The sequence below is a fragment of the Photinus pyralis genome, unplaced genomic scaffold (assembly GCF_008802855.1).
Source record: "Photinus pyralis isolate 1611_PpyrPB1 unplaced genomic scaffold, Ppyr1.3 Ppyr1.4_LG5, whole genome shotgun sequence".
NCBI classification, from domain to species: Eukaryota; Metazoa; Arthropoda; class Insecta; order Coleoptera; family Lampyridae; genus Photinus; species Photinus pyralis.
The window spans coordinates 6316884-6343908 of NW_022170596.1; the positions used below are offsets into that span (position 1 = coordinate 6316884).

The 27025-nt window shown below is 36.3% G+C and overlaps 1 protein-coding gene across 1 annotated transcript; it reads left to right on the forward strand.

Moving 5' to 3' along the window:
* Positions 1-77: 77 nt before the first annotated feature.
* LOC116170392 (15-hydroxyprostaglandin dehydrogenase [NAD(+)]-like) lies at positions 78-4668 on the forward strand. Its single transcript, XM_031486757.1, has 5 exons — positions 78-962; positions 1010-1136; positions 3866-3972; positions 4024-4367; positions 4418-4668. Exons 1-5 carry the CDS (start codon positions 792-794, stop codon positions 4551-4553), a joined length of 885 nt encoding a protein of 294 aa, XP_031342617.1. The 5' UTR covers positions 78-791; the 3' UTR covers positions 4554-4668.
* Positions 4669-27025: the final 22357 nt, after the last annotated feature.

The following is a 27025-nucleotide window of genomic DNA, read 5'->3' on the forward strand; positions in this document are numbered from 1 at the left end:
GTAGGATGTAACAGCAACCATCATAGCAACTAAAGTCACTAGATATTATATTATTATATTTAGTGACTTTAATAGCAACCACTGCTGCTTTAACTTTGGCTGCATTATTATGCCTTAACTTTGTTTTTCTGTTCATTAATCTTGATAATAAGAATAGGTAACCTATGTAAACAGAGGGTTGTTTGTTTTGTTTAGGCGTTTGGTAATTTTTCTCAAAGTTGGCAATCCTTAACATAGACTAGAAAATTCATGGTTTTATTGACAAGTGTAAAGTGTTCTTTTCTAAACAATAAATCCATGAAATAATTCATCAATAAATCCATGGGCAAATTCATGAATTAGTTGATAGATGTAATGTGGGCTTAATCGTTATGTAAACCCCAATGATAAGCCACGAATATGAACCACCCTGTACAGGGTTTAAACAATTAAGATTTCAAAAATACTTTGTTTAGGAGCAACACACCTCTCCATAAATCCCAAAATTTGCGTTTCTCATTTAATTCCTATTCCAGGATGAAAATAACAAATCCAAAATTAATTCTCTGAATTTGCAATTCAAATTGAATTGTGTATTTATTCATTGCTAAAGATGTTCCCAAAAACCTGTTCATGTGTACCAATTTCAGTGTGAAAATGCTCATTAAAAAGGAAGCCTATTCCAAAGTGCATGGTCAGTCCTAGTACAGCTGTTAACTTGTATATTTTCATATGCAGGAACAAAGTTTAATTACATGCGAAGGTAAGTAAGAATTTGTACTTGATCTGAGGTACATTGTGTAAGTAACATCATGTTGACACCCGCAAGTGTTATTCTAATCCTTTACGCTGTAGCCACTTTGAATTACATAGGCACGGTAAATAGTGCGTTTACTTATCAAGGAAAAATTGCATTGGTAACTGGTGGATCGCAAGGGATCGGCTATGAAATTATACGGGAGCTACTGCGCAATGGACTAAAGGTAGGTACTTTGATAGTAAAAATTTGCGAAAATAGTCAAGATTGTAGGGTGTTACATTGGTCGACGTTAATGAAAAGACTGGGAGAAAAACGGCCAAGGAATTCAATCAGCTGTATGCCCCTGGCAAGGTCATTTTTATACCAGCCGATGTTAGTAATGGAGAGCAATTCGAAAGTAAGTGTGAATAATATCGTTGGATTAATTATTTGATTATAATCGTAACGTAAGGACGTACTCACTAACCTCGAGAAAGTAAATTGGGGACGGGATGTCATTTACCAAAACGGACACTAGTTTTATTTCGTCATGTTATTTTCTCGACAATGAAGACTACTTTGCGAAGTAAAGTTTCAAGATATTAAAAAGTCAAGATCTCCAAGATTTCATAAATCAAAGCTCTCGAAATTCTTCAGTTTCTGACAATTTATTCTCCAAGATCAAGATAATAAAATAAATATGTATAATAAAGATAATCCCATCAGATATCAAAATTGTAAGGGTTTTCAAGATCGAAAAAATTCCCAATACAATGTTCCAAAAATTTACAAGTGTCATAGGATTTCAAGATTCTTCACGATTTTTTAAGATTTTCCAAGACTGTCAATATTCTTAGGATTCTAAAAATTCCCTATATTTCAGATCTTCAAGATTTTTAATATTTTACAACACTCTTTTCCCCTAAGACTTGAAGGTTCAGATTGTTAAGAGTTCCAGAAAAGGTTTTTAAGACTGTTCACCAGTTTTAAAATCACCAAGAATATCACTATTTAAGATTTACAAGATTCAAGATTTACGAGATTCACAAGATTCAAGATTCACAATATTCAGGATTCACAAGATTCAAGATTACAAGATTCAAGATGCACAAGATTCAAGATTTACAAGATTCAAGATTCACAAGATTCAACATTCACACGATTCCATATTTACAAGATTCAAGATTCACAAAATTCAAGATTTGCCAGACCCAAGATTCACAAGATTCAAGGTTCACAAAATTCACAGGATTTGAGATTCACAAGATTAACCACATTCGAGATTTACAAGATTCAAGATTCACAAAATTAAAACTTCACAATATTCAAGATTTGCAAGGTTCAAGATTCACAATATTCAAGTTTCACAGGATTCAACATTTACAAGAATTACAAAATTCACAACTCACAAGATTCAAGATTTACAAGATTCACAGGATTTAAAATTTGCAGATTAACCACATTCAAGATTTAAGATTCACAAGATTCAAGAGTCACAAGATTCACAAGATTCAAGATTCACAAGATTCAAGATTCACAAGATTCAACATTCACAAGATTCAACATTCACAAGATTCAAGATTCACAAGATTCAAGATTCACAAGATTAGAGATTGACAAGATTCACAAGATTCAAGATTCACAAGATTTAAGATTAATAAGATTCAAGATTCAGAGGATTTAAGGTTCAGAAGATTCAAGATTCACCAGATTCAACATTCATATGATTCAGGATTTACAAGATTCACAACATTCAAGATTCAAGATTCGCAAGATGCAAGATTTACAAGAATCAAGATCCACAAAATTAAAAATTCACAATATTCAAGATTCGTAAGGTTCAAAATTCACAATATTCAAGAGTCACAGGATTCAACATTCACACGATTCAAGATTGATTCGAAATTTACAAGATTTAAAATTCACAGATTAACCAGATTCAAGATTCACAGGATCCAAGATTCACGATTCACAAGGTTCAATATTCACAAGATTCAAGATTCATAAGATTCACAAGATTCAAGGTTCAGAAGATTCAAGATTCGCACGATTCAACATTCACATGATTCAGGATTTACAAGATTTACAACATTCAAGATTCTAGATTTTCCAGATACAAGATTCACAAGATTCAAGATTTATAAGATTCAAGATTCACAAAATTAAAAATTCACAATATTCAAGATTCGCAAGGTTCAAGGTTCACAATATTCAAGAGTCACAGGTTTCAACATTCACACGATTCAATATTCACAAGATTTACAAGATTCACAACATTCAAGATTCACAAGATTCAAGATTTACAAATTTCAAGATTCACAAGATTCAAGATTTACAAGATTTCAAAATTCACAGGATTTAAGAGTCACAAGATTCGAAATTCACAAGATTCAAAATTCACAGATTAACCAGATTCAAGATCCAAGATTCACAAGATTCACAAGATTCAAGTTTCACATGATTAAAGACTAACAAGATTCAAGATGCACAAAATTGTGAATATTGCAAAGATTTCCAAAATTCAACGTTACCAACGCGGGCTGCATATTATAAAGATGGTCATGTATCCAGAATTTTATAGGTATTAGGATTCACTAGATCCACAAGATGCACAAAATTCACAAGATTCAAAATTCACAGGATTAACCAGATTCAAGATTCACGAGATTCACGATTCAAAATTGTCGATTAATGATTTTTAAGATTTTCAAAGATCTTGGTCCAGGATTAAAGACCTTCAAGATTCTTACGATTCCAACGAATCCATGCCCTCAAAATTCAAGATTTAAGATTCAAGTTATAACATTCTCATGAGGCAACGGATTTTTAAGGTTATGGAGATTGTCAAGATTCACAAAATTCAAGACTTCCTACATTTCTAAAGATTCGTTATATTTACCAGATTTTTATGATTCTTCAAAGTTTTTTAACGGTACCAAAGTCCTCTCCATTTTCATTTACGTAGTGGTGTTTGTAAATACACTTCACCCAACCCTTCACGTTAGTCGGTAGATGGTTAAGGTTATTTTTCAGTTTATTGTTACTGTAAGTGTAAGTTAGTACACGACTATGCAGACAAACATTCACAAATTTGCTCATTGGGATAGAGCTTTCTTAATTAACTAGAATCCGCAATTTGTATTTTAGACGCCTTCAAAATCGCACTCTACCATTGGAAGCGATTGGATATCGTGGTCAACAACGCGGCAGTCTTCAACGAGAATACCTGGAAAATGCAAGTTGACGTCAACGTCGTAAGTATACCATTCATTGGAAAATCATAGTCGGTCTCATTACTTTGTTAGGTTGGAACGCTGCAAGGAACTCTTTTAGGTTTCGAATACATGAGCAAAGCGAAGGGAGGAAGCGGCGGAACGATAATCAATATCGGGTCAATTGCCGCAATCGATCCAATTTTTTTCCTTCCGTTCAACTCGGCTACGAAGAGTTTTGTTGTCGGTCTTGGTCGCGCCTTGGGTCATAAGATATACTATGATTACAACGAAGTGCGCGTCATTACGCTTTGTCCCGGGACCACTAACACTTCTTCTCCCAATAAGGTGGGATTTCGGGAGTCGCTTTCGAACGAACTGAGTCCATATGTGGTAGATGCGGCGCTGTTATCTTCAAAAGCGTATCCGACGCAAGCGTGAGTATAATAAGGCACCGTTTTGAATGGACTAAATTGAACACTTACAGATCCAGTAACGTTGCTAAGGGAGTCGTGACTGTTCTAAACGAAGGAGGCAGTGGAAGCGTTTGGGTGGTTGAAAATGATGAACCTGCGTATGAGATCGATTTTCCGGAGAGGGAATCAATGCGTAAAGAGGGATGACACGAGCTTCCTTCTCTAGTTAGCAAACTTGTCTTTTGTGGTTAATATTTTATGTAGTTAATAGTAGTAAACGTTGCTTTTGTAAGGTTACATAAAAGGCCCTTCTCAAAATCGATCCACGTTATTTCTGAGCTGAGATCAAAATCATAACGCTCACCGTTCAAGAGCTTAATTGGGAACTTTTTATGGATTAAAAATCCCAACTGTTTCTAGGTTTAGAAGGCTCTTTGTGCCCTTTCCTTTCACTCCCTTTTGTCTTTTGCATCCATAATCCATGATACAGTTCGTTCACTTCCTCTTTGATCTTCTGCTCGGTCTTTTTCGTTCAACCATCAGGCTGATCAGTATTCCTCCAGAGTAGCTCTTCTGCTCAACTTTTCTTGCCGATGAAACCATTCCAATCATCTCTTTCATTCCCGATCCTATGCTTCTGTGTGCATGGCAGAAATTATTACGCTAATAAGCTGATTTAATTTTAAATTACTGTTAAAAGTTGCTGAATTAGCAATATAACGTGACATAAAAATGACGGCCTACATGACTTCATTTTGAAATTGTATGTTCCCATTTGGGAACAATTGGCTTGTAAGATTGAGCGAACTCAGGGGATAACATTCAAACATTAAAACTTCTTTAATTAATTACTCGGTTTCTTGTCATACTATCTCAATAATAAGTTGACGGTCGACCAACTATTAGAATACCACCAATCGGTAACAGTTTGTGATAAGAACATAAAAATACGCCGACTTATTACTCCGACGAAAAAAATATTGCTATCAAATGTTTCTCCCTGCATTCCAAATTTAATTATCGAAAACCAACTAAAAGAGGTTGGACTGAAACTATCGTCACCTATCCAGTTAATTAAAGCGGGATTTGTGGAACCCGAATATGCCCATATAGTTAGCTACAGAAGATACGTCTTTATTAACGTTGAAGAAAATACAAGTATCCCCTCTTCGTTGTTAATCCACTATGAAGAAGACAATTATCGCATCTTCCTACAAGAGGACGAAATCAAATGTTTTCTTTGTAAGGAAACAGGACACACTTCATACAAATGCCCAAATCCCAACCCCTCTACCAACCCCCTGTTACCTCCGATACCACCAAACATGCCAACTCAATCCTCACAAATAGAACTTAATCGAACTTCAGCACCAGATATGAATACTCAACAAATTTCAAATAAACGAACTCGATCTATTACCGACACAAATACAACTCACTCTACCATTCCAATACCGGCTAAGCGATTTCACCCAGTACAGCTTCCGGTAGGTGAAGAAGTACCGATCCAAATGCAAGCTCTCTCAAGCCAATTTCTGGTACAAACTTGTAGTGAAGGTAGCACCAGTTCTGGAAAAATAACAAACAAATTCTCTCACTCTAAGAATTATGCTCAAGAAAAGGAAGCCCTAGACAAACAACTAGAATCACTGAAACAAACGCTAATCGATAAAGCTGATACTTTCCCTTTCCGGTTCTCAGTCGAGACGCTCTCTGAATTCCTGATGAAGGTCAAATATACCAAGGATACTTTGGGAGTACTCAAGAACTATGAAGCAGAGCCCTCTGCTATAATTAACACCCTATTTGATATTTACCCTCTTCTACCAGACAAAAAACTTAAAAGCAGGTTCACTCGCATCAAGAACACGATAAGTAAGGCTATAGAGTATCAATCAGACTACAATACTGATAGATCTGTACAATCCGAATATTAAATTTAAAATCAAAGTTGCCCCCCCCCCCCCCCAATATAATGAAACATATACGATGCCTACAGCTCAACTGCAACGGATATTTTTCCCACTTGGAAAGCATTAAAATACTAACCACAAACCATCAACCGGATATTATATGCCTCCAAGAAACCCACTTCAAAGACAACCACCACCCATTACTTAGGGGATTCTCCTCAATCCATAAAAATAGACAGACGGATCATGCTAGTGGAGGTGTCAGTATCTTTTACAAAGACAATCTGTACTGTGAGAATGTTACACTAACAACCAACCTTGAAATAGTGGCAGTCAAGTTCTATCTACCTCAAGAGCTGACAATATGCAATATCTACACTCCTCCTAACCACATGCTTAGTACAGAGGAAATAGAAGACGTTATAAAACAGCTACCGGCCCCATTTATCCTTCTGGGTGATTACAATGCCCATCATACGCTGTGGGGCTGCAGTAAAACAAATGCCAAAGGAAATATCATTGAAAAACTCATCAATGAAAAAGACATTGTACTCCTCAACACCGGAGAGGCTACACACTTCGATGCCAGAACAAATAGCTTCTCAGCCATTGATTTAGCTGTCTCAAGTACGAAACTTGCCGCACATCTCTGCTGGACTGTGCTTGAAGATCCCTCAGATAGTGACCACTTTCCTATAATGATCACCCTCAACTCTAAACTACATACTAACATGACGACACGTCAGAAATGGCAATTTGAAAATGCCAACTGGAGTTGTTTTAGAGATGAATTAACCAAACAACCGTTTAAGTGTTCTGTTCCCAATAACATAGATAATGACGTTCAAATGTTAAACCATGTAGTAATTAAAGCAGCTACGGTATCGATTCCAACATCAACCATAGGAACAGGGACTCGATCGTACAAAGTCCCTTGGTGGAATGAGCAATGTAAAAGGGCTATTAAGCAAAAGAATAACGCATTTAATAAATATAGGAGGAACCCATCCACAGAAAACCTCATAGAATACAAGAAACTCAGAGCAAAATCGCGGCAAATAATAAAAACTAGCAAAAAGATCTCATGGAATACCTACGTTAAATCTATCAACATAAATACGTCGCCTAAAGAAATGTGGACAAAAGTACGCAGGATGAAGGGCATCAATACATCATTTCGTATAACAGGAATAGTCCTAGGTCAAGTAACATTTACAACCCATGAAGATATAGGTAGCCAACGTATTCGCACATCACTTTCAGACGAACTCTAGCAACAATAACTATGATCCCGAATTTCTTAACATGAAAATAGCTACTGAGGAAACTGCCAAACATATGACCAGTACAGCACACGATAATAACAACGAAATTTTCAATAAGGATATCCAATTACACGAATTAGACTATGCGTTAGCACAATGTAAAGGTTCTAGTCCAGGCCTGGACGATATCCATTACTTGATGGTCAAGAATGCTCCACTTCTGTTCAAAATCGAACTCATCAAGTTGTACAATAACGTCTGGAATTCCGGTACGTTTCCAATAGCATGGAGAACAGCAGTGGTCGTACCAATTCACAAACATGGGCAACCTATGAATGATCCTAACAGCTACCGCCCAATATCGATGACCTCAGTAATCTGCAAAATCCTAGAAAGAATAATCAATAATAGATTAATGGCATACCTAGAAACATCCAAATTCTTCTCCTCCAATCAAAATGGTTTTCGAAAAGAAAGATCAACAATCGACTGCATCAGCAAATTAGAAATATCCATTAAAAATGCCTTGGTTAAAAAAAAACAGCTCTCAGCGGTGTTCTTTGACCTTCGGAAAGCTTATGATACGACATGGAGACACCAAATTATTAGTGTTCTTAAGAATTGGGGCATCACCGGCCAGATACTTAATTTCATCAAACATTTTGTTACTGACAGGAAATTCATAGTCCGTATTGGAAATACTTTTTCGGAAAAAGTTACCCAAGATAATGGTGTTCCCCAAGGATCTGTTTTGAGCCCTACCCTTTTCTTGATTGCCATTAATGATATATTAGATGAACTACCCAAAGAAGTGCAGGGGACGCTATATGCGGATGATCTCGTGATCTTTTCGTCTAGTAATAATCCAAGGACAACTGAACGATTGCTTCAGCGCTCCCTTAAACGCCTTGAACACTGGTCAAAGAATAACGGTATTATTTTCTCAGAGCAAAAAACGAAAAGCTTGACATTCACAAATAAAAGAAGACCACTGCTCCCACGATTAAGGCTTTATGGAACCACATTGGAAAACGTTTCGGAAGTCAAATACCTGGGACTAATTTTCGACCGAAAAATGTCTTGGAAATCCCACGTTAATTCGGTAACTGACAGTTGTAAGTCCTCACTTAACGTTATCAAAATGATTGCTCACCAAGACTGGGGCTCAAGCACTCAAACGTTACTTACTATCATCAATGCCCTTATAAGATCAAAAATTGAATACAGCCTAAGTATTTACAACTCCACTACTAACAGAATGACTAAAAAACTGTTCTCGGTATTTCATTATGGATTAAGGATCGCCACGGGAGCCCACCGTACCACCCCAATAATGAGCCTATATGCTGTCAGCGGACAAATTCCATTAGAATACAGAATCTCCAAGCAGCTACTGAATTATACTGTGAGGGTATTAGGGAACCGAAATCATCCCAACCATGCAGACTTCAGTCAACCATTATTTCAGAATAGCTACCAACTCGCTCCAAGAATATCTCCACCCTGTAATGTATGGTCCAAAATACTTCTACAAGAACTTCACTGCAAACCCACATTAATCCCACAATTCTCACTACCCTATCCGTGGGCTATTCCTCCACCGCACATTAACATCGCATTGTCTCAATACCGTAAAGCAGAAACAAATCCCAATTGGTATCAGATCCTGCTCCGAGATATACTCACAAACCACGAAAAATCTAAGCTGATTTTTACTGACGGATCTAAAGATGCTACAGGTACAGGAGCTGCCTTCAGTTCTGAGAAGCAAAAAGGCCTTTTTAAATTACCTCCGGAGTCCTCCATTTATAGTGCAGAATTGTATGCTATAAAACAAGCACTAAAGTACGTCCTAAACAGTGAACATGATACCTACTGCATACTGACCGATTCTCTGAGTGGCATACAGAGCATGGCCGATATTTATTCGCGCAATGAATATATGAAGGAAATACACGATCTCCGACGGCAGATTCATGACCGCAGTAAACACCTACAGTTTGTATGGATTCCGTCGCACACGAACATTACAGGAAATGACACAGTGGACCAGCTCGCCAAAGAAGCTACTCACAAAACCACACAAGATGAACAAGTGCATGCTGAGAAATGACTGTAAATCATTACTACAGGGTACAATCCATCGGAAATGGTTAGACCACTGGACAGCCCTGGCAGAACGAAAACAATACTTCCTTCCCCCTCGTCCTCTGAAATGGACCGGTTCCGCTACAGGCTACACTAACGAGAAAAGAAGAAACGGTGCTGAACAGGGTAAAAATGGGCCACACTAGAATGACTCACGATTTTCTACTACAGAACAGCGTTCAACCTATGTGTGAACAGTGTAATGTGATATTGACCGTTAGACATATATTGCAGGACTGTCCCAAATATCAACAATCGAGATTAGACCATGATGTTACTAACGATTCCTGTACTAAATTGTTTACCTGTCCTATCGATATTGTTAAATTTTTAAAAGCTACAGATCTATTTATGTTACTGTAAGACTTATTGTAACAGTGCTGTAAGACCTCTGTGTTAAAAAGCACTCATCAAACTCTTAATAAAAAAAAAAAAATCTGGAACATGCCTTAAACATTTTGTTAATTTAGCGCGCTTCTAGTGATACTAAACACAACCTAATCCGACGCTTATTTTCTAATTAGCTAAGTACTGCTAAGATAGGTCCGTTTGAAATACCAAAATTCTGTAGTCCAGTTAACACCCATTGTTACTTGGAATTTTCGAGTCGAGTCTTTATTATTAGGTCGTTTTCTCACTCGTCTTCCAAATGACGGAGGGTGCAAGAATAATTAAAATATCCACGGAAGCAATTAGATATGGTATGTTGTTTTCCTTATCGGCGGCTAAAACGACGCTACAAATTAAAGCACTTAACTTTACCTTCTATTGCCGATTCCTAGAAGAGAAATAAATAGGTCCGGAAGCGACAGTTCCTCTTAAGAAGCGCCGGATTAATTTCGTCCGTGTACCGGGTGTTCATTAAAGTTGATAGATGTACCAAAACGGTGCTTCCTTACAGAATTCTCAGAACATGTTCGTATTTTATTTCAAGGCTGTCTAGATCCCTTGCGATCCCTCCACGCCTAATATTATCAAATTCTTATAATCCATGATTCTAATGTGATTCTCAAGGTTCTCAATATTCAAGATTTATGACCGTTAAGCTTCTTTTAAAAGCACTTAAACATCCTTGTCAAGATTTTTTATCTTCAAAAACAGATTATTGTAGACTCATGGGGAATCTACATTTCCAAAATCATGTAGTTCTCTAAATTCACAGGATAGGATTGTCTATGTATATCAATAATATTTTCAAGATTCTGGAAGATTTTCCATTGTCTTTGAAATTAATACTATGGTAGATATTGTAATTTCTCGATTCCCAAGATTTGTAAGGTTCTTATTCTTCAAGGTTTTTAAAAATCTTTCGAGATTCTTTATTACTAGCTCAATATAGTCAAGATTCAAGACCGTCACGATTAACCTCAAATATTCAAAATTCGACATTGACGATTGTTTAAGATTCTTAATATTCCAAACCCTGAAAAAGATTCATAATTCTCAAGGTACTTAAGGATCTCCCTACTTTAAGTGCTTTTTGAGTCGAGGGAAGGGGCAAGCACATGCGCTTAACGCTTATCTGTCAAATAACGTTTGGATGTAATATATATTCTTCATAATTATTCCCATTTGTCGAACTTTCCCTAAACATCTGTAGCTGTAGTCAAGTGTTTGGAGTATCGCTTGAACGGACCTGCATAATCACGCGGCGATAACTGTTTCATTATAAATGATTGCAGGTAATCCATTTCCTCGCTTTTTAAATTACTTGCACTCCGCGTAATTAAATCGGTCGATTAATACTAATAATGGGGGGACGAATAAGAACCACCAACTCGAAACCTTTCCCATGTAGTATAATTAAAAGTTCAAAAGTTGATAATCGCCGCATATTAGACTTGACAGTAAGTAATATCATCTGTTCAAAATCGATCTTCTTGTAAGAAAGGGCCGTTGATAATCTATTTACATAGATACACATTTACCTAGGAATACCCTTAATTAGTTTAATCAAAAAAACAATTACAGCTAACATTAGAGTGCATGTTTGAATTGAATTATTATACACCAAAGAAAGATGGTGTTTGAAATTATAACACTCGTAAATTCTAATAGGCTTCCTTTTTTTAGTCCACATTTTAGCATTTTATAGCTTGTCATAAAATGTGTATAAATATCCCATTAGGTTGTCATTTTGTAAATAAGATGAGTCGGTCTATTTTATAGGACTCACCTTAATAGTCTGGTACTACCAACTCAGGTTGTTTTCGACGCTATAAGAGTGTTTTATTGGTTACCATTATTGCACATTAATAAGTTTATGTTCGTATAGAGCGATTGATAATGAATTAAAAATGAACGTTCGTTTTGAAAGTCGCAAACGCAACGTTCCACAATGGTATGTGTGTAAAGCCGCTTGTAAGGGACAGGATTATTAATTATTCAACAATAACTTGAAGCATGCAAAGGATAATGAGACTTTCATGCGTCGTTTACAACTTGAACTAGAAAAGCAACAAGAGTAATTTAAAATTTAATAACTAGGTTAGTTTTTATGTTGATTTCTAAATTCTTAATTTCGTGCTCTTAGTGCCCTTAGTTCGAGTAACTGCCTTTTAGTGTTAGGAGTATGGTTGGTACAAATGGGAATGGGGAAATATCACCTTTACTTTTGTCGTTGAAATGACAGGTACTGGAAAGTATAACTTTAATAACTTAAAATTGTCTAAATTATTTATCTAAACGTATTTACGCGAATGCGGAATTATTGATATCTTTGCGAGGTAAAGTTACTGTCGTAGGATTCCTTATTTGGCTAACGACGTTGCTTTTTAGGTTTTGCATGTCATATGTTTACCTATCTTTCTTTTATATATGTCGCAATCCGAAACCCATTTATGCTGATTGTTTGCAGGTAATTGTGAATTGCATTTGTCATTAGTTTATCTGCCGTTTATTTGTGCCATTGTTGTGACTAATAGCTCTACAATTGAGTACTTGAATACAGAAGTTGCGGAGGTATAATAACCTTTAAAGGTTCTTTTCATTTATCGTTCGTTGCCTTTGTCGTTAATGTTAACGCGACGTAATTAAGTTCGATAGTTAATTTATTTATCTTTCTGTCAACTAAGAGGATTAGATTAGGTTATAGTTTGTAAATAACAGCTAGCCTAAGACTTCGCGTTTATAACCTTGAATTGCAAATTTATTTATTATTTTACTTTTATGCAATTAAATATGATGTGTGTATAAATATCGTTCTTTGCGAAGACAAGAGTATTATACCCGTTAGTTCCTGAGGGAACAAGTCAAATCTTACCTACTGTTTTTTGTACATCAAATACATTCTATTTTCGAGTCAGAAAAGACGTTAATGACCTAGTTAATTACTTCGGGATAGACTTGACGAACTTCTTTTCTACGAATAGGTCCGCGAATGCGTCCAATCGTGTCTCAAGCGTGTAGGAGCAGAACGTTGTACCTAATCTAAGTTGGGCTATTTTATTAAGCATTGTCGTTGAAAAAACTGCAAATGTTCAATGAAAATTTTTTACTTTTTTATTGCGCGACGCCGCTGGTTTAATAATTAAATTACATTAATGCGCATAACAAAAATCTGATACAACTGAATACCGAACGATCCTCGAGATCTTCGCATATACATTATTTTTACAACACACCATAAGGGATTGGTTCTGTACCACCCGATCAGCATAGCTTGTAAAACAAATTTTTGTTCCGATTTCTTTTGCATGTCATAGACAGTCATCTGGTGGTTAAGAATCTAAGTTTTCGACCTCCCACCCCTTGTGCTTCCCCCGTACCACTCCCAAAACCCCTGAAATTTGGTTGGTTTCTTAGTTTTTCAATCATATCTTTTTAATGGTTCACTTAACAAAAAAATATTTAGCGCGCTTCCAGTGATACTAAACACAACCTAATCCGACGCCTGTTTTCTAATTAGCAACTGCTAATGATAGGTCCGTTTGAAATACAAAAAATTCTGTAGTTCAGTTGACACCCATTGTCACTTGGAATTTTCGAGTAGAGTCCTTCAAATGACGGGGGGTGCAAGAATAATTAAAATACCCACGGAAACAATTAAAAAACTGAACAATTAGATATGGTATCTTGTTTTCCTTATCGGCGGCTAAAACGATGCTACAAATTAAAGCACTTAACTTTACCTTCTATTGCCCCCTCCTAGAAGTTAAATAAATAGCTCCGGAAGCGACAGTTCCCCTTTAGAAGCGCCGCGTTAATTTCGTCCGTATACCGGGTGTTCATTAAAGTTGACAGATGTACCAAAACGGTGCTTCCTTACACAATTCTCAGAACACGTTCTTATTTTATTTCTTAAGGTTTCAAGGCTGCCCAGATTCTTATGCTTTTCAAGATCCTTTGGACAGAACTCTCAAGGTTGTTCAGATTCTTTGCGATCCCTCCTAATATTATCAAAATTTTTATAAACCATGATTCTAAAGTGATTTTCAAGGTTCTCAATATTCAAGATTCATACCTGCTAAGCTTCTATTAAAAGCACATAAATATCCTTACCAATACTAAGTAAATTATTTGAAAAATTCACTTTTTAGTCTATAAATCCTTGCCAAGATTTTTTTTATCTTCATAAACAGATTATTGTAGACTCATGGGGAATCTACATTTCCAAAATCATTAAATTTTCTTAATTCACAGGATTATCTATAATACTCCATTCAGATTAATGTGAATCGTAAAATATCCACCCCCAAAACCCCTGAAATTTGGTTGGTTTTTTAGTTTTTCAATCATATCTTTTTAATGGTTCACTTTACAAAAAAATATTGTTATAAGAAATTGTAGACCATACAATTCTACACAACTTTGATATACACTACTTTTTTGTGAAATGTTTATTAAAAAAGATTTAGAGCTTGAGAGTTGGTTATATTTTTAAGAATTCTGAAATTTCTGTGTAGATGTTTTAACCCAATGTTATACTTTATCTCTATAATTTATGTTTTATGAGTTTTAAGAGAAAACATTTTGAATGTATGTACCCTGCACCCTTACGAAAGGGGATGCATAATAATGAAACTTGCAACTTTTGCTAGTGAAGATATTTAAATCACTGTGAGATTGTAGCGCTTTCTAATATACATTTGAAAGTAAAAAATTGCCTCACTTCAGTTCAGGAGGGGTGGGGGGAACTGAAGTGTCTGTAATGACTCCTGTCATCACTGACAGATTGATGGTATCAAAAGGTCTAAATAAAAACTAAAATTTTATATTAAAATACGATTTCGAGTAAAATTTAATACAAAACTCCTCAGAAAAGGAAATTAAAATACTCGGCCTCAAAGCGGGCTCGTACTTCAATATTTATGTAAATAACTATTGTAGCATCCGACAGTCCTTGGCATGCGGAAGCAGGGGAAAAGTAAGATTTGATCATTTCAGTACCCTTCATTCATTAGTACCCCATTTTAGTTTCCTAATGTTAAGCAAAACCGAGAATTATAACTGCAAGACCGTGCAGTTTATTTCGTTATCGCAGACTTTTTGCGATTGACCCGAAAATCCATGTAACAATGGGCATTATTGGACTACCGAATTTTAGAATTTCAGTCCGGCCATTTAGTTAAGTGTAATTAACCGTAGTTAATTAATTTTGTTACAGACACCTCATCTGATTACAGTGTATCTAGTGTCATTAGAAGCGCGCTTAATTAATATAGATTTTGAGACATGTCCCAGATTTTTTAGACGCCCGGAAGCCCAGGAATTAATGAAAGAAGTTTCAGTTTTTGCACGTTATCACCCTCGAATGCTGGCCGGCTGGAAAATTCGAGTTCCATTTCCATATTCTTTGGGAATTCTATATAAGATAACAAATCCGCTAACTAACTTGTACTTCCGTTACTCCTTGAGAGATCGCACTAAGACGACTCGCATCATCGCCGACCCTTGCCCAGAAGAAGTCTTCTGGTGGCGCCTGAGTAAATCCGTACTGATTGCCGACTATTACCGTTTTTTGTTTTTGTAAAGTAGTATTACCGTTCATAAATTAGATACCGTTATAATTTATATTGATAATTAAATTATAATTTTGGATTTTACTAATTTTTATTTATTCATTTACATGCAACTGATTGTGCGCGAGCTATCGAAGTTCATAACAAGAAATGCTGCCAAGAATTCGGCGCAACTCTGCAGAATCTTCAAGATCTTGAAAATTTTGTTTTAACAATTGCTTTATGTTTTCTAGAAAGATGTGTCCTTGATTAGAATAATGTAGACCAGATGGACACACAAGATTGATAGTTTTATTTAATTTTATAAAACGTTAAAATTGTGTGAAATTTGTAGGTGTGTCGTTATACCATTGGTAATGGAAACTAGATCTGTATTTGACGTTTTATAATTTGAATTGTTTCAAGTCACCTTTGATTGACATTTTTAAAATTGTGGGGGTGATTTCTTTAAACACATAAAAAAAGTTTAACTTTGACCGTTTGGCCTACAATGGGTCTAGTCAACTTTGCACGCAGTTTCCGATCTTGAGCATTCTCTGTTCGAAATCCACTAAACGTGGGGTTTGCTCAGAAGAATCGTGTTTTGTGAGACGCTCTCGAAGTCATCCGTTAAAAAATGATATAAGGACATTGCACTCTGCATATTGTGTTATATATCATCACACAACTTTCGACTGTGGTAGGCAATATACATAAATTATACTGAGAAACGAGCCACAAACACAATATTGACTTTGCGATATTCTAAATTAAGTTGCTGGAAGGAAAATTATCGGAAAAGTCGATACGTAGTTTTTGGGTTTCTGTTGAGACGAACGATTTATTGCTAGGGTTTTATAAAATTTTTATGACATCTTGATTTATTTATTTTGAGACGCAGAAACCAATTTCTGTGTTATTTATTTTATTAACTATATAAAAAATGGAAGTGTATTTGGCAGGTACAAGGGGGCACATTTAAAATTTATATGACAGTTTTAACGCTCGAATGTTGGAACTAATCTAATCTCTCCAGCGAAAATAATTCATTACATACACGGTCAAATATTTTGCTATGAATTTTAGCGAGGACAATGAATGAATTATAGAGCATTGTTACCTTTGTTATCTAATTCGAATTGATCGAACAGAGAGCGTTAGTTATGTTGATTTAGAATTTGCATCTGTTGACCGTTTTCATTGTTTTATTGTACTCCCATTACCTATGGTTACTGCTACTGCTTGGAGTCAAATCAATTTACGTAATTGAAGGAGGTCGGAGGTGATTGAATGGTAGGCGTTAGTGCCACCTGGTTCTCTGGATTATCGAACAATTGAATACCTACGTAATATCAGCATTGAAATTGCTTAATGTACTACGCAAACGTGTCTGCAATATCTAAAATTTGCTTCAATCAAAGCAAACTGGTCGTAGAAGTTGTTTAAACTTTTTGTAACAATTAGGTCTAGTGTTTCACTCTTATTGCATTTTGCTTACTGTTGTTTGGTTCTCTATGCAAGAGTAAAAGAACAACGCAAAAAACCGAGATATTATAGTTAGCAAGAATTCTTGCAAGACAAGTACCATGTGCAAAGGATTTTGCATTACAATAAAGCTAATGATGTAGGGTAAAAGATGTTATTTTGAAAATTAATTACAAACAACAAACACAAAAGTATGCGTTTTTCATATCCCGGTGTAACAAAATGATTTAAATTTTACAATTTTTCTCCCGCGCAAAAAAACGCGAAGTAAAAGCTTTGACCTGTATACAGATGTCAAGGTTCTAGAACATTCTCCCAGACAAATATTGCCCGTGTTAGTCCAGAGGTTTTAATGTGGATGATTGGGGTCAATATAATCTGCGTAATTTCCACACGTTCATTACCACTGGGCTTCTTGATGATACTTTGATATGTTCCTTTAATTACTTCTGACTCCTTCCAGTCGGGCTTAAGGATTCGATTACAGCCGATTTAATGAGGATCTAACATTACATAGACCAGCATAACGTAAATCCAACGTAGAAATTTTGGAATCACCAGTGTTTACGGAAACGTTAGATTTTTGCCCACGGCTAGCGCAACTTTGCTTCAACTTACTCAGACAAATGGACTTATTTCTTTGGAAACCTGTCTCATCTCCGATTGACATCACCTCGTTTCAAAGAAATAAGAAGTATTGCATAGATTCTTTTTTGTCATTAACCCATCTCAATCTATGATTGTAGTTTCAATTGCAGATTTGTTAAAGTTAAGCTGACACAAGTTTCCACAGAACGAATTTGAAAATAAGGGTTGACACAAAATGAACTTTTGTGGAGCAGTTGGCCAAGTGTAGGAGTAGATCGGTGTATGATTTTTGGTCATAGTATAGATTTTGGTCATTGTTTGTCGTTCGGTTTCGGGACTGCTTCGTTAAACATCCCCGTGTAGATGGGAAGATGGCGACGCGATTGTAAGTTGAGCTCGTTCGAAAATTGTGTGCTGATGAAGAATTCGTTTTTATAGAGGCGCCCGTTTGGTTTTGGTTTGCGGAAAATAATTGAACCGTGGACCGTTTGGCGAAGAGATTGCATATTATTCGTGTTCATCTGCCTTTATTTGACCAATCCCCCTTTTAAAAGACGAGTCCCTTTCCAATACTGCTGTTGTTTGTGTTGTTGGGGTATATTTTAGAGGAAAAATCGTTGGAGTGGAAAAAATTCGTTGGGACAGAAAAACCGCCCCGCGGAAAAAATTGTTGGGGCGGAGAAAAGCCGTTGGGAGTTAGTGGAACGTTTCCGCAGTCGCATCAACTCTTGGTGTTGTCTGTGTATGTATAGCTGCATTTGGGGAAGAGCCAAGGGAGCGGTCCAATAATCAGTAGCGAAACCGTTGTGAGGCGAGGAGTTGGTGACTCAGGAAATTGGGTGAGGGCCCCGCCAGAGCTAAGTGTTGTATTTAACTTTCTTGTATTGTTTGCAATGAGCTCCTAAATCGAAATATTTACTTAGACAATTTGCCTAATCAAAACGATACGTACATTTTTACCGCAAAGAATTGAAAAAAGATGGACGTTATACTCCGGAAGCCCGATGCGCATCGTCTAAGAGAGTATTTAACTAAAAAAAATAGGGAAACATTTATATGACTTTCACTAGTGTCAGGAATGGTACACAAGCTGCAGTAATTGAAAAAAGCAAATGAAAATTAATTAGAGACGAGAAATTAAGTTTTGTTTGCAATCATGAAATTTGTTAGAGGTTCGATTACAAAAGGGAAAATTGCGCACTCTTGATGAAGCTGTAGTAACAGGCACAACGCAGGTTTTTCCGATACAGAAAGTGGCTCTTGTCGCCATATTAGAGTAATCCAGAATTTTATCGGCATGATATTAATAAAAAGTGGAACATTCATGGCGAGTTTCATCATTTATTTCCGGATCTGATGAATAATTAAACGCGATAGCCACAATGACATTGATCTGTTGCTATACGACTTGCTCAATGGTCGCAGAACTGACCGCAGTGTTTGCTCCTTAGAGAATAAGGAGCGATAGATTCGATGGGCGCTTGATCAATTGTTTATGTGCAGGGTCGCTGATAAGTCTGGAAAAGGTCGAATATCCGAGAAAATATACAAGGTATCAAAAAATACAAAAGATTTGAGGTTCTTTAATGTCTACTAGGTAGCAGTAATTTTAATTATACAGGGTTGGTCATAAAGGCGCGGCACACCAATATCACATTTTTTAGATGGAACACACTGTATATTTCAATTTTTCTCTCAATTTTGAGTATACGAGAAATTTGTAAGAAGCATAATGTATCCAAATGCAAATGCAACACTTCTTTGCACTCTCCTATGTACATGAAATTTCTGTTAGAAACTTTTACCTACAGTAATTGAATTGCGTGACATAAATACCTTAAAGATTTTTTAGTTTTCATTTTTTACCAGATAAAATCAGCATTGAACCCTTGAATTTAGGAAATTGTATGAAATTGTAGAAAAATTCCTTAAAGCAAAATTGAAATTCAAACCAAATTCAATAGGCTCTTAACTTCTAGGTACAGCTGGATAGTAGTTATAATAATACATATGTTATCAGATGTTTTTTTTTCCGGAAAATGCATTTGAAAACTCGGGTATATTCTTCAAGTGGGATTTTTTTTTACAATAGGTTTATATAGTATGCTGAGAAAATGCTCAGTAAGCGCAGCTTGTACCAAATTGCGGTTATAATGACGTCTCTAACAATCGAGCTGATTGAATTACGTTTTTCGTTGAAAATGTTGACAGTTTTTTAGTCACAATTTCGCCACTGCAGACGATTTAAATATACGTATCCCTCGATTTCTTTACTGCGTCCCGAATACAACGAAAAGTGTTTTTATCTCTTTTTAATCAACTGACTTGCGATGTTTTCCTACTCTTTGAAAGACTTCATCTGTTAATTTTTTAAAAGTTGAATCCTCTTCCCCCTTCTTTAATTACTGAGTACATTTTTCACACCTACAAGGCGAATTATCTTCAAAATGGCGATGTCTAAATTGGTTAGTGGTAGTGACTGGAGTTTGTAACCCCCCCCCCCCCCACCAACTGTGTAAAATTCATAATCATCCTACAACTATCAAAATGATTAGTAAATGTTACACCCAGAACAATATTTGTCTGGAACTTGATAATTCTACGACAAGACAAAATTCTACTTTACCTACTTTTGCGAAAATCTAACCTAAATTTAAAATAAAAAGCAACCTTTACATCTTCCGCCTCTATGGTTTTTTCCTATCCATTTCGCTCTGGAAAATCTATCTATCTATCATCATTGAATCACTTTGCTTCACAGATTCTTGTTTAACTAATCGCGACACAACATGCACCTTATCAAAAATGGCAACATATGCGGATACGATTCCCTATTTACCACGTACAGTTCCCTTCAGACAATGCGATGACCTTCGCACTCTCGAATGGGCTTCTCGAACGAGCTCGTGGCCCAAACGTCCAGCACAGTGTTAGACTAGAGGACCAGACAGTGTTGCCTAGCCTCTGATTTTAGATCTACGCGTCAACCCTTGGTTGTTCGACGAGGGCGAGCGAGGGTAAAATTGTTTGAGCTATTTAACCAGGAGAGCTCTCAAATTGAACTGTGGAAAAATTGCTCTGATTCGATTTTTTTTGCGATCGAATGATTTGAACACCCGCAGAGGTAATTCAGTAGATACGTGAACTTATTTATTAAACCCGTTGAAACCAAACTTTTAATGAAGCTTCAACCAAATAACGGCGTAATCATTACGTGTAATACCTATGTACAGCTTTACACCTAACAGAAAATGAGGGAGAACGAGGATTCACGGTGAATAAAGATAATTGAAGTGCGGTTTAGTACCTTTGAATCGCAGCCGATTGGAAATATAAGAGATAAACTACTCTCAGCCTAAAGCAAGAGGTAGAAATTTCCTCTTGTCACTGCAAAACGTTGACTAAATCCACACGTAGCTACGTCCAGGAAAATGCTGTTTGAGCACACACTTCGTCCATGAAATCCTTTGATCGTATTCGTCTTATTCATCCCTATTAAAAATCTTATAACAAAACCTTACGCCTTGCGATTTCTAGCGAAATGAACAAAGAATATCGCCGTTGTGCAATAAAATAAAGGGAAGCCGATTACGTCCTCTGTAAAAAGGAAATTTGTTTTTGAAGTGGTTTGTATTTAAAAAGTCACATGTTTGACAAGAAGCTTTCGACTCGGTGCACTCGACCATAATGCAAGCGCTAAGGAGCTTAACTCTAAATACCACACGAGCAGCATTCTGGTTTTTGCACCGCACTTAATCCCCGCATTCAGTCAAATCACAACACGAAAAAAATTGAACTGACTAAATTCTCTTCACAATTGTAACCTAACTTTGTTAGTCCAATTTTCCGTATGCGCACCAAGAATTTCCAACCGCCTCGTTATTTCTGTTTTACTTCATAATTATGCACTATATTACAAAACTTTTGAAATATATCAAGTGGCAATTTGCCTCCGCAAGTTTTGCAACTTCGCCCGGGAGTTAAAATTTTAATATGTTAAATTTGACTAAATTTTAAGCGTTTAATGGAAGCTGTACGTGTAGTAATTAGCAGGGATTTTGCGAACTCCTACGTCTTTGTCGCTTCACTTCACAATTGCTCATTTGGTCAGAATTGAAAAACAATAACGAAATGTAATTATAATTGCCGCTCTGGTTTTGATGGTTTATTAGTGGTGACTACCCCTTACAAGCGCAATCACCGGGGTTAGTAAGTGCAAACCAAACACTTAATTAAACTGAAATTAATTTATCTCTGTGCTATTACAAGTTATGATAACTTTGCTTCAATTCATCATCAACGTTAATTGATACCTTTAATGGATTGCTGCTCTATTCCATTCGCGAACTATATTCGTGCACGTAAAGCCGTAAGATTTATGTTATATTATCTTTTTTAGATTACTTACCGCCTCCCGTACGACACAAGTGTAAATTGTGCAGATAAAGCGCATTTTTTTCAATTTGCTATATTTATCGATATTTACTTTCTTGGTAGATGATTAATGGTGAGGGGGCTCTTTACACATACGAGATATTCACAATAAAGTTTTTACATCGCCAGTAGATGTGTCTCGTCTAGGTCTAGACGATCTTTCCCTTTGAGAGTACCCTCATTCGATACTCCGTTCTGCACTGCAAGTTTTAACATCACCAATAGATATGTCTCGTTCTGACGTTCCACTTGCCCTTTAAGAGTACCTACCGTCTTCCGCCACTGCTTTCAAGATATTCGCTTCGACTTCACCAGTAGATACGTCAAGCCTAGACGATTCATTTTATTTTTGTGAGTACTCTCTTCCGACAAACCGTTTTCGAGATATTCGCTCTTAAACTTGTGAAATCACCAATCGACATACATATTTCTTCCAGACATCCTAATCGTAATTTGTGAGTACCCTCCTCCTACAGTCAAGAAATTATATCCGATCACGATAAGGGGTGGAGGAGAAGGACTATAGGTGGTAGAAATTAATTTCCTTCCTTGAGACCTTTCATTAGAGTGCCATGAAGGATAAAACCTGCTCCACTCCCTAACCCCCACCTCCTCGTTTAATAAGGGGCAACGGTAGTTGGTAGAAAACAGTTTCTTCTGTTGAGACCTTTAATTAGAATACCATGAAAGATAATTTGATTTGGTTAAAAAGCGTATCTGCGATCAATTGGAGGGGGTTGACGGTTTTTTTTCCGAACCTGTACACGCTGTTTTCTGAGCAATTGTGGGGGATTGGTTTTGGGAGTAGTTCATTTATTTTACTTTAATTTTTAGCTGGCTGTAACATTTCAATTTTATTCTCTCTTCTATGTTACTCTTCTTTGTCCTGTGTGACTTCACATTTGCACTGTTCACATTTAAAATCGTATCATTCTTGGTCTCTTTCTACGTATCTTTTCCCTCTTTCCTAAAATTCAAATTTGGGAACCTTCAATTTTATTGCTTGTTTTACCTGAGACTGATAAGGGGAAACACTGAAATTCTACATTTCCACGAAGACATTCTTCCTAAGGTAGCTTTTGAGAAAGACCTACTGTACGTGGTTAATTGGGTTTTATCCAGCTCATCTTGTGAGAATTAATAAAATTGAAGCTTTAAATAATAAATGAATGATCACGAAATTCCGAAGACAACCCGAAAGATTCTATTCTATTCTATTCATAAAGGGAACTCGAGCAGGAATCACGTAGGCACACCGAAGAGGTCTATATACTTAAAACATATTGGAACGTAAATTTAATTGCATGATTTATTTATTTACAATTAATTAACAATACATTTATAACAATGTTGAAATGAATTGATTTATAACACCCAAATATTATTTATGACTCACATTAACACAATTTATAACAGTGGGAACTATTTATTACTTCGGTGTTGAAATTGGAACTTTCCTGAAACACAATTAGATTTGCTTATATAGCCAACTCGAATATTCTCGAGTGCTCCCGAATGATCTTGAACATTCTAGAACAAAACACATCACATTTCGCGGAAAGATTTAATCACATCCGCTTTTGTTCTTTATCGCCGATTACTATTCTTTTATGGCGCCTCGATGTCTATCGGGATTTCTGGAATATTCGCTACATAATTACTATATTAGGTATTTTTTCAATTTATGTTATATCGTTATATCGTGATCTTAAAAATCGAAACGCCGTGGGTGTTTTCCATCCGTAATTCGGCAGTCATTAAATTTGAGTAATGTTGCGCCGTAAGCGGAGGTCTACACCGCTTTCGCCTAAAGCCGGCCCTGTCCCTTTAATTTCAGCACCTGCTCCTTTCGTTAAAGGACGGGACCCTGTTTAGCTTAAGTTGCTTTGCCCACCCCCCCTCCCAGTTCTAGATAACTGTCGCCAAGGAGCTGATGTATGTCTCTGATCAAGGCGTCACAGTGACAGACCACATGCTCGGTATTTTCATCTCCCTCGCCACAAAACCTGCACGTGGGCTCTTCTACAAGCCCAATATTGTGCAGGTGATGCTTAACCCTCCATCTGCATCACCTGACTGTCACTGCATATGTATATATGCTTATTACGGTAATTATCGGCTATTTCCTGGAGGAATCGACGGTTTCCCAGCCGACACAGCGTATTCGATTGTTTACATCCAAAAATTAATACCTATTTACATAAGAGTCTGGGAAATGACACATTACTGGCGAGGAAATATTGAAGTACGGGGACCCTTTGGGGCAGAGTCATAAAACTTTTCATTAATGTCAATCTGTCAGTGATCGCAGGAGTCAATATAGACATTTAGCAAATGTCACAGATGCGGCCGGTAAAGTGACAGGTGCGGCCAGTAAAGTGTCAAGCGGCAGGATACAATGCCTCTGTCATGGAAAATTTCCTGACAGAAAGTAGGCATGAAAATGAAGGTTTCAGGACGATTTTGGGTAAAATTTGTTTATTTAATTGCGCGTCCTGCGTTAAACATACAAATTTCTAATTGGTCTTACAATTGAGCTCAATTAAGTGCGCTTCTAATGAAACCACTCACGACTGGTTCGGATGCGATTTACTGCAACTCATTTAATTATCTACTGTTAATTATACATACTTAATTGGCCGGGTTAAAATTTCCAAATTAGGTACCCCGATAATTTCCATTGTTACCTGGAATTTCGGGTCAATCGCAATAGGTCTCCGATAATGAAATAAGCTGCACAACCTTGCAGCTTTAATGTCAAATGCAAAAATAATTTACATAGGTATCACTCATTTGATCTGGCAGGTTATGAGTTAGGCTTTTTGTATCTCATACACTGACATATTCGCAATCTTCAAAAGATGACTCAAACACTGTTTTACGCAAATATAATAGCTCACGTAATGTTTCACAAAAAAAAACTTAAAGCATTAAATCATTTAGAAATAGTGAGCATTAAAGTGAATTGCGATAATGCGGAAAAACATGCACATATTTAATTGGTTATTATAGTTAAACACCTTAAGATATACAGGGTGACAATTTGAAAACTTACCACCTCCCATATCTTAGTAAACAAACGAGATATTAAAAAAAATCAAAATCCGTTTCGGTAATTCGGAGAGGAATCACAATGACATAGTTGGCGACGCGCCCCCTCCAACCCCCTGCGCCCCAGCCACCCCAACTTTTAAAACTTAAATAGTGACCCCCCATGTGTGATACGTCGTTGGAAAGCTCTGAAAAAATGCTTTCCCACCATACCCAATAGCATTACATTTAGGTTAGTAATTATCGTGAAAATCAAAAAATAAACTAATATGATACTTACATTTGAAATCTGTCGTATTTAAAACGCAACCGGCGAACATAGACGAACTAAGATAAAGAATAATTCAAGAATGTCGAAATATTGCAAAACCAACATTTGAAAAGGTTCGACAATTAGAGTTTGAGAATAGATTATAACTGGCGATCAAAAATGAGTTGCTGTCGAGTCGGCTTTGGAAGTTCAAGTTAAATACGATTTTCCATGTAAACAAAAATTTCAAAGAGCGACTCGACAGCAACTCATTTTTGATCGCATAGTAATACTGTCTTACCAATAACGGAAAACATTTTGAACATTTATTGAAATAAAAGCCAACTTTAGAAAATGTATCATATTAGTTTATTTTTTGATTTGCACGATAATTACTAACCTAAATGTAATGCTATTGGTATGGTTGGAAAGCATTTTTTCAGAGCTTTCCAACGACGTATCACACATGGGGGGTCACTATTTAAGATTTAAAAGTTGGGGTGGCTGGGGCGCAGGTGGTGGGAGGGGGTGCGTCGCCAACCATGTAATTGTGATTCCCCCTCCGAATTACCGAAACGGATTTTGATTTTTTTTAAATATCTCGTTTATTTACTAAGATATGGGGGGTGGTAAGTTTTCAACTTGTCACCCTGTATACTGCTGTATGCAATGGTATACGATCACTACCCACATAACACTTGTGCAGGTAGCTCAAACCAATCAAAATTGAAATTTAGAATTTTATAATCTCTCCTCGAACACTTACGACATCTGCTATGCTATGAAGAAAAGTTCCAATGTTGACTCACTTCCGAAAATTCCAAAGAATTAACTACACAAATTTTGATACCACCTGAAATAAAAATCTGGCATGAACACTATCCGGGTCGCACAAAGGATTCGAACAAACACACAATTAATTATTTGATAATTACAATAATTTATTTCGAGGCACATGAAATAATTAAAACAACATCTCAGATTGGACATAATATCCCGCACGCAAACAGCGATACTTAAAAATTTAAAAAATCTTAAATTGCTTACAGTTTTTTTTAAGAATCCAAACTATCTAGTGAACGGTTTGCGAGATTCAGGTGTACTTATCAAAGAAACAAAAACACTCTCTGCCAACTTCAAGACTCTTTACTTCTTCTTTAATAAACTGAACCCTGTGACTTGAGCTGGCTTGATAGATAAGATGAAACAATTCTCGGTGGCTGCTCATATTGTTGAAACTGTTAAATTTCACTAAGAAGACAACTGCTTTGTTTACCCCTACTCGTACTAACTTTTAAATAATTATGGAACGCACTTTTACCTAATAATAAATAAAATACCTGCACCTCTTCGAACAGCCATAAAAACACGTACTTTAATTATTAAATAAGTACTCCTTATCGCAACAACCAGATGTGTCTTACTTCTAACACGCAATTTCACGTTTCTCTCTTATTTCGTTTTAATATGGCGTCCATAAGAAATAAGAAAGTAGTCGCTTCTACGTCTAGCGTGTTATGGAAATTTTGACAACAGAATCAGATTATTTTCAGTTTTTCGGTGATCTCAGTTACTTTCAAAGATTTTTCAAAAAAATGTTTAGTTA

Bases quoted from the DNA above. Each gene is read 5' to 3' on its own strand.
- LOC116170392 (XM_031486757.1), top strand. From the start codon at position 792: ATGTTGACACCCGCAAGTGTTATTCTAATCCTTTACGCTGTAGCCACT. The intron at 963-1,009 runs GTAGGTACTTTG...TCAAGATTGTAG, and splicing joins TACTGCGCAATGGACTAAAG to GGTGTTACATTGGTCGACGT. The intron at 1,137-3,865 runs GTAAGTGTGAAT...TTTGTATTTTAG, and splicing joins TAATGGAGAGCAATTCGAAA to ACGCCTTCAAAATCGCACTC.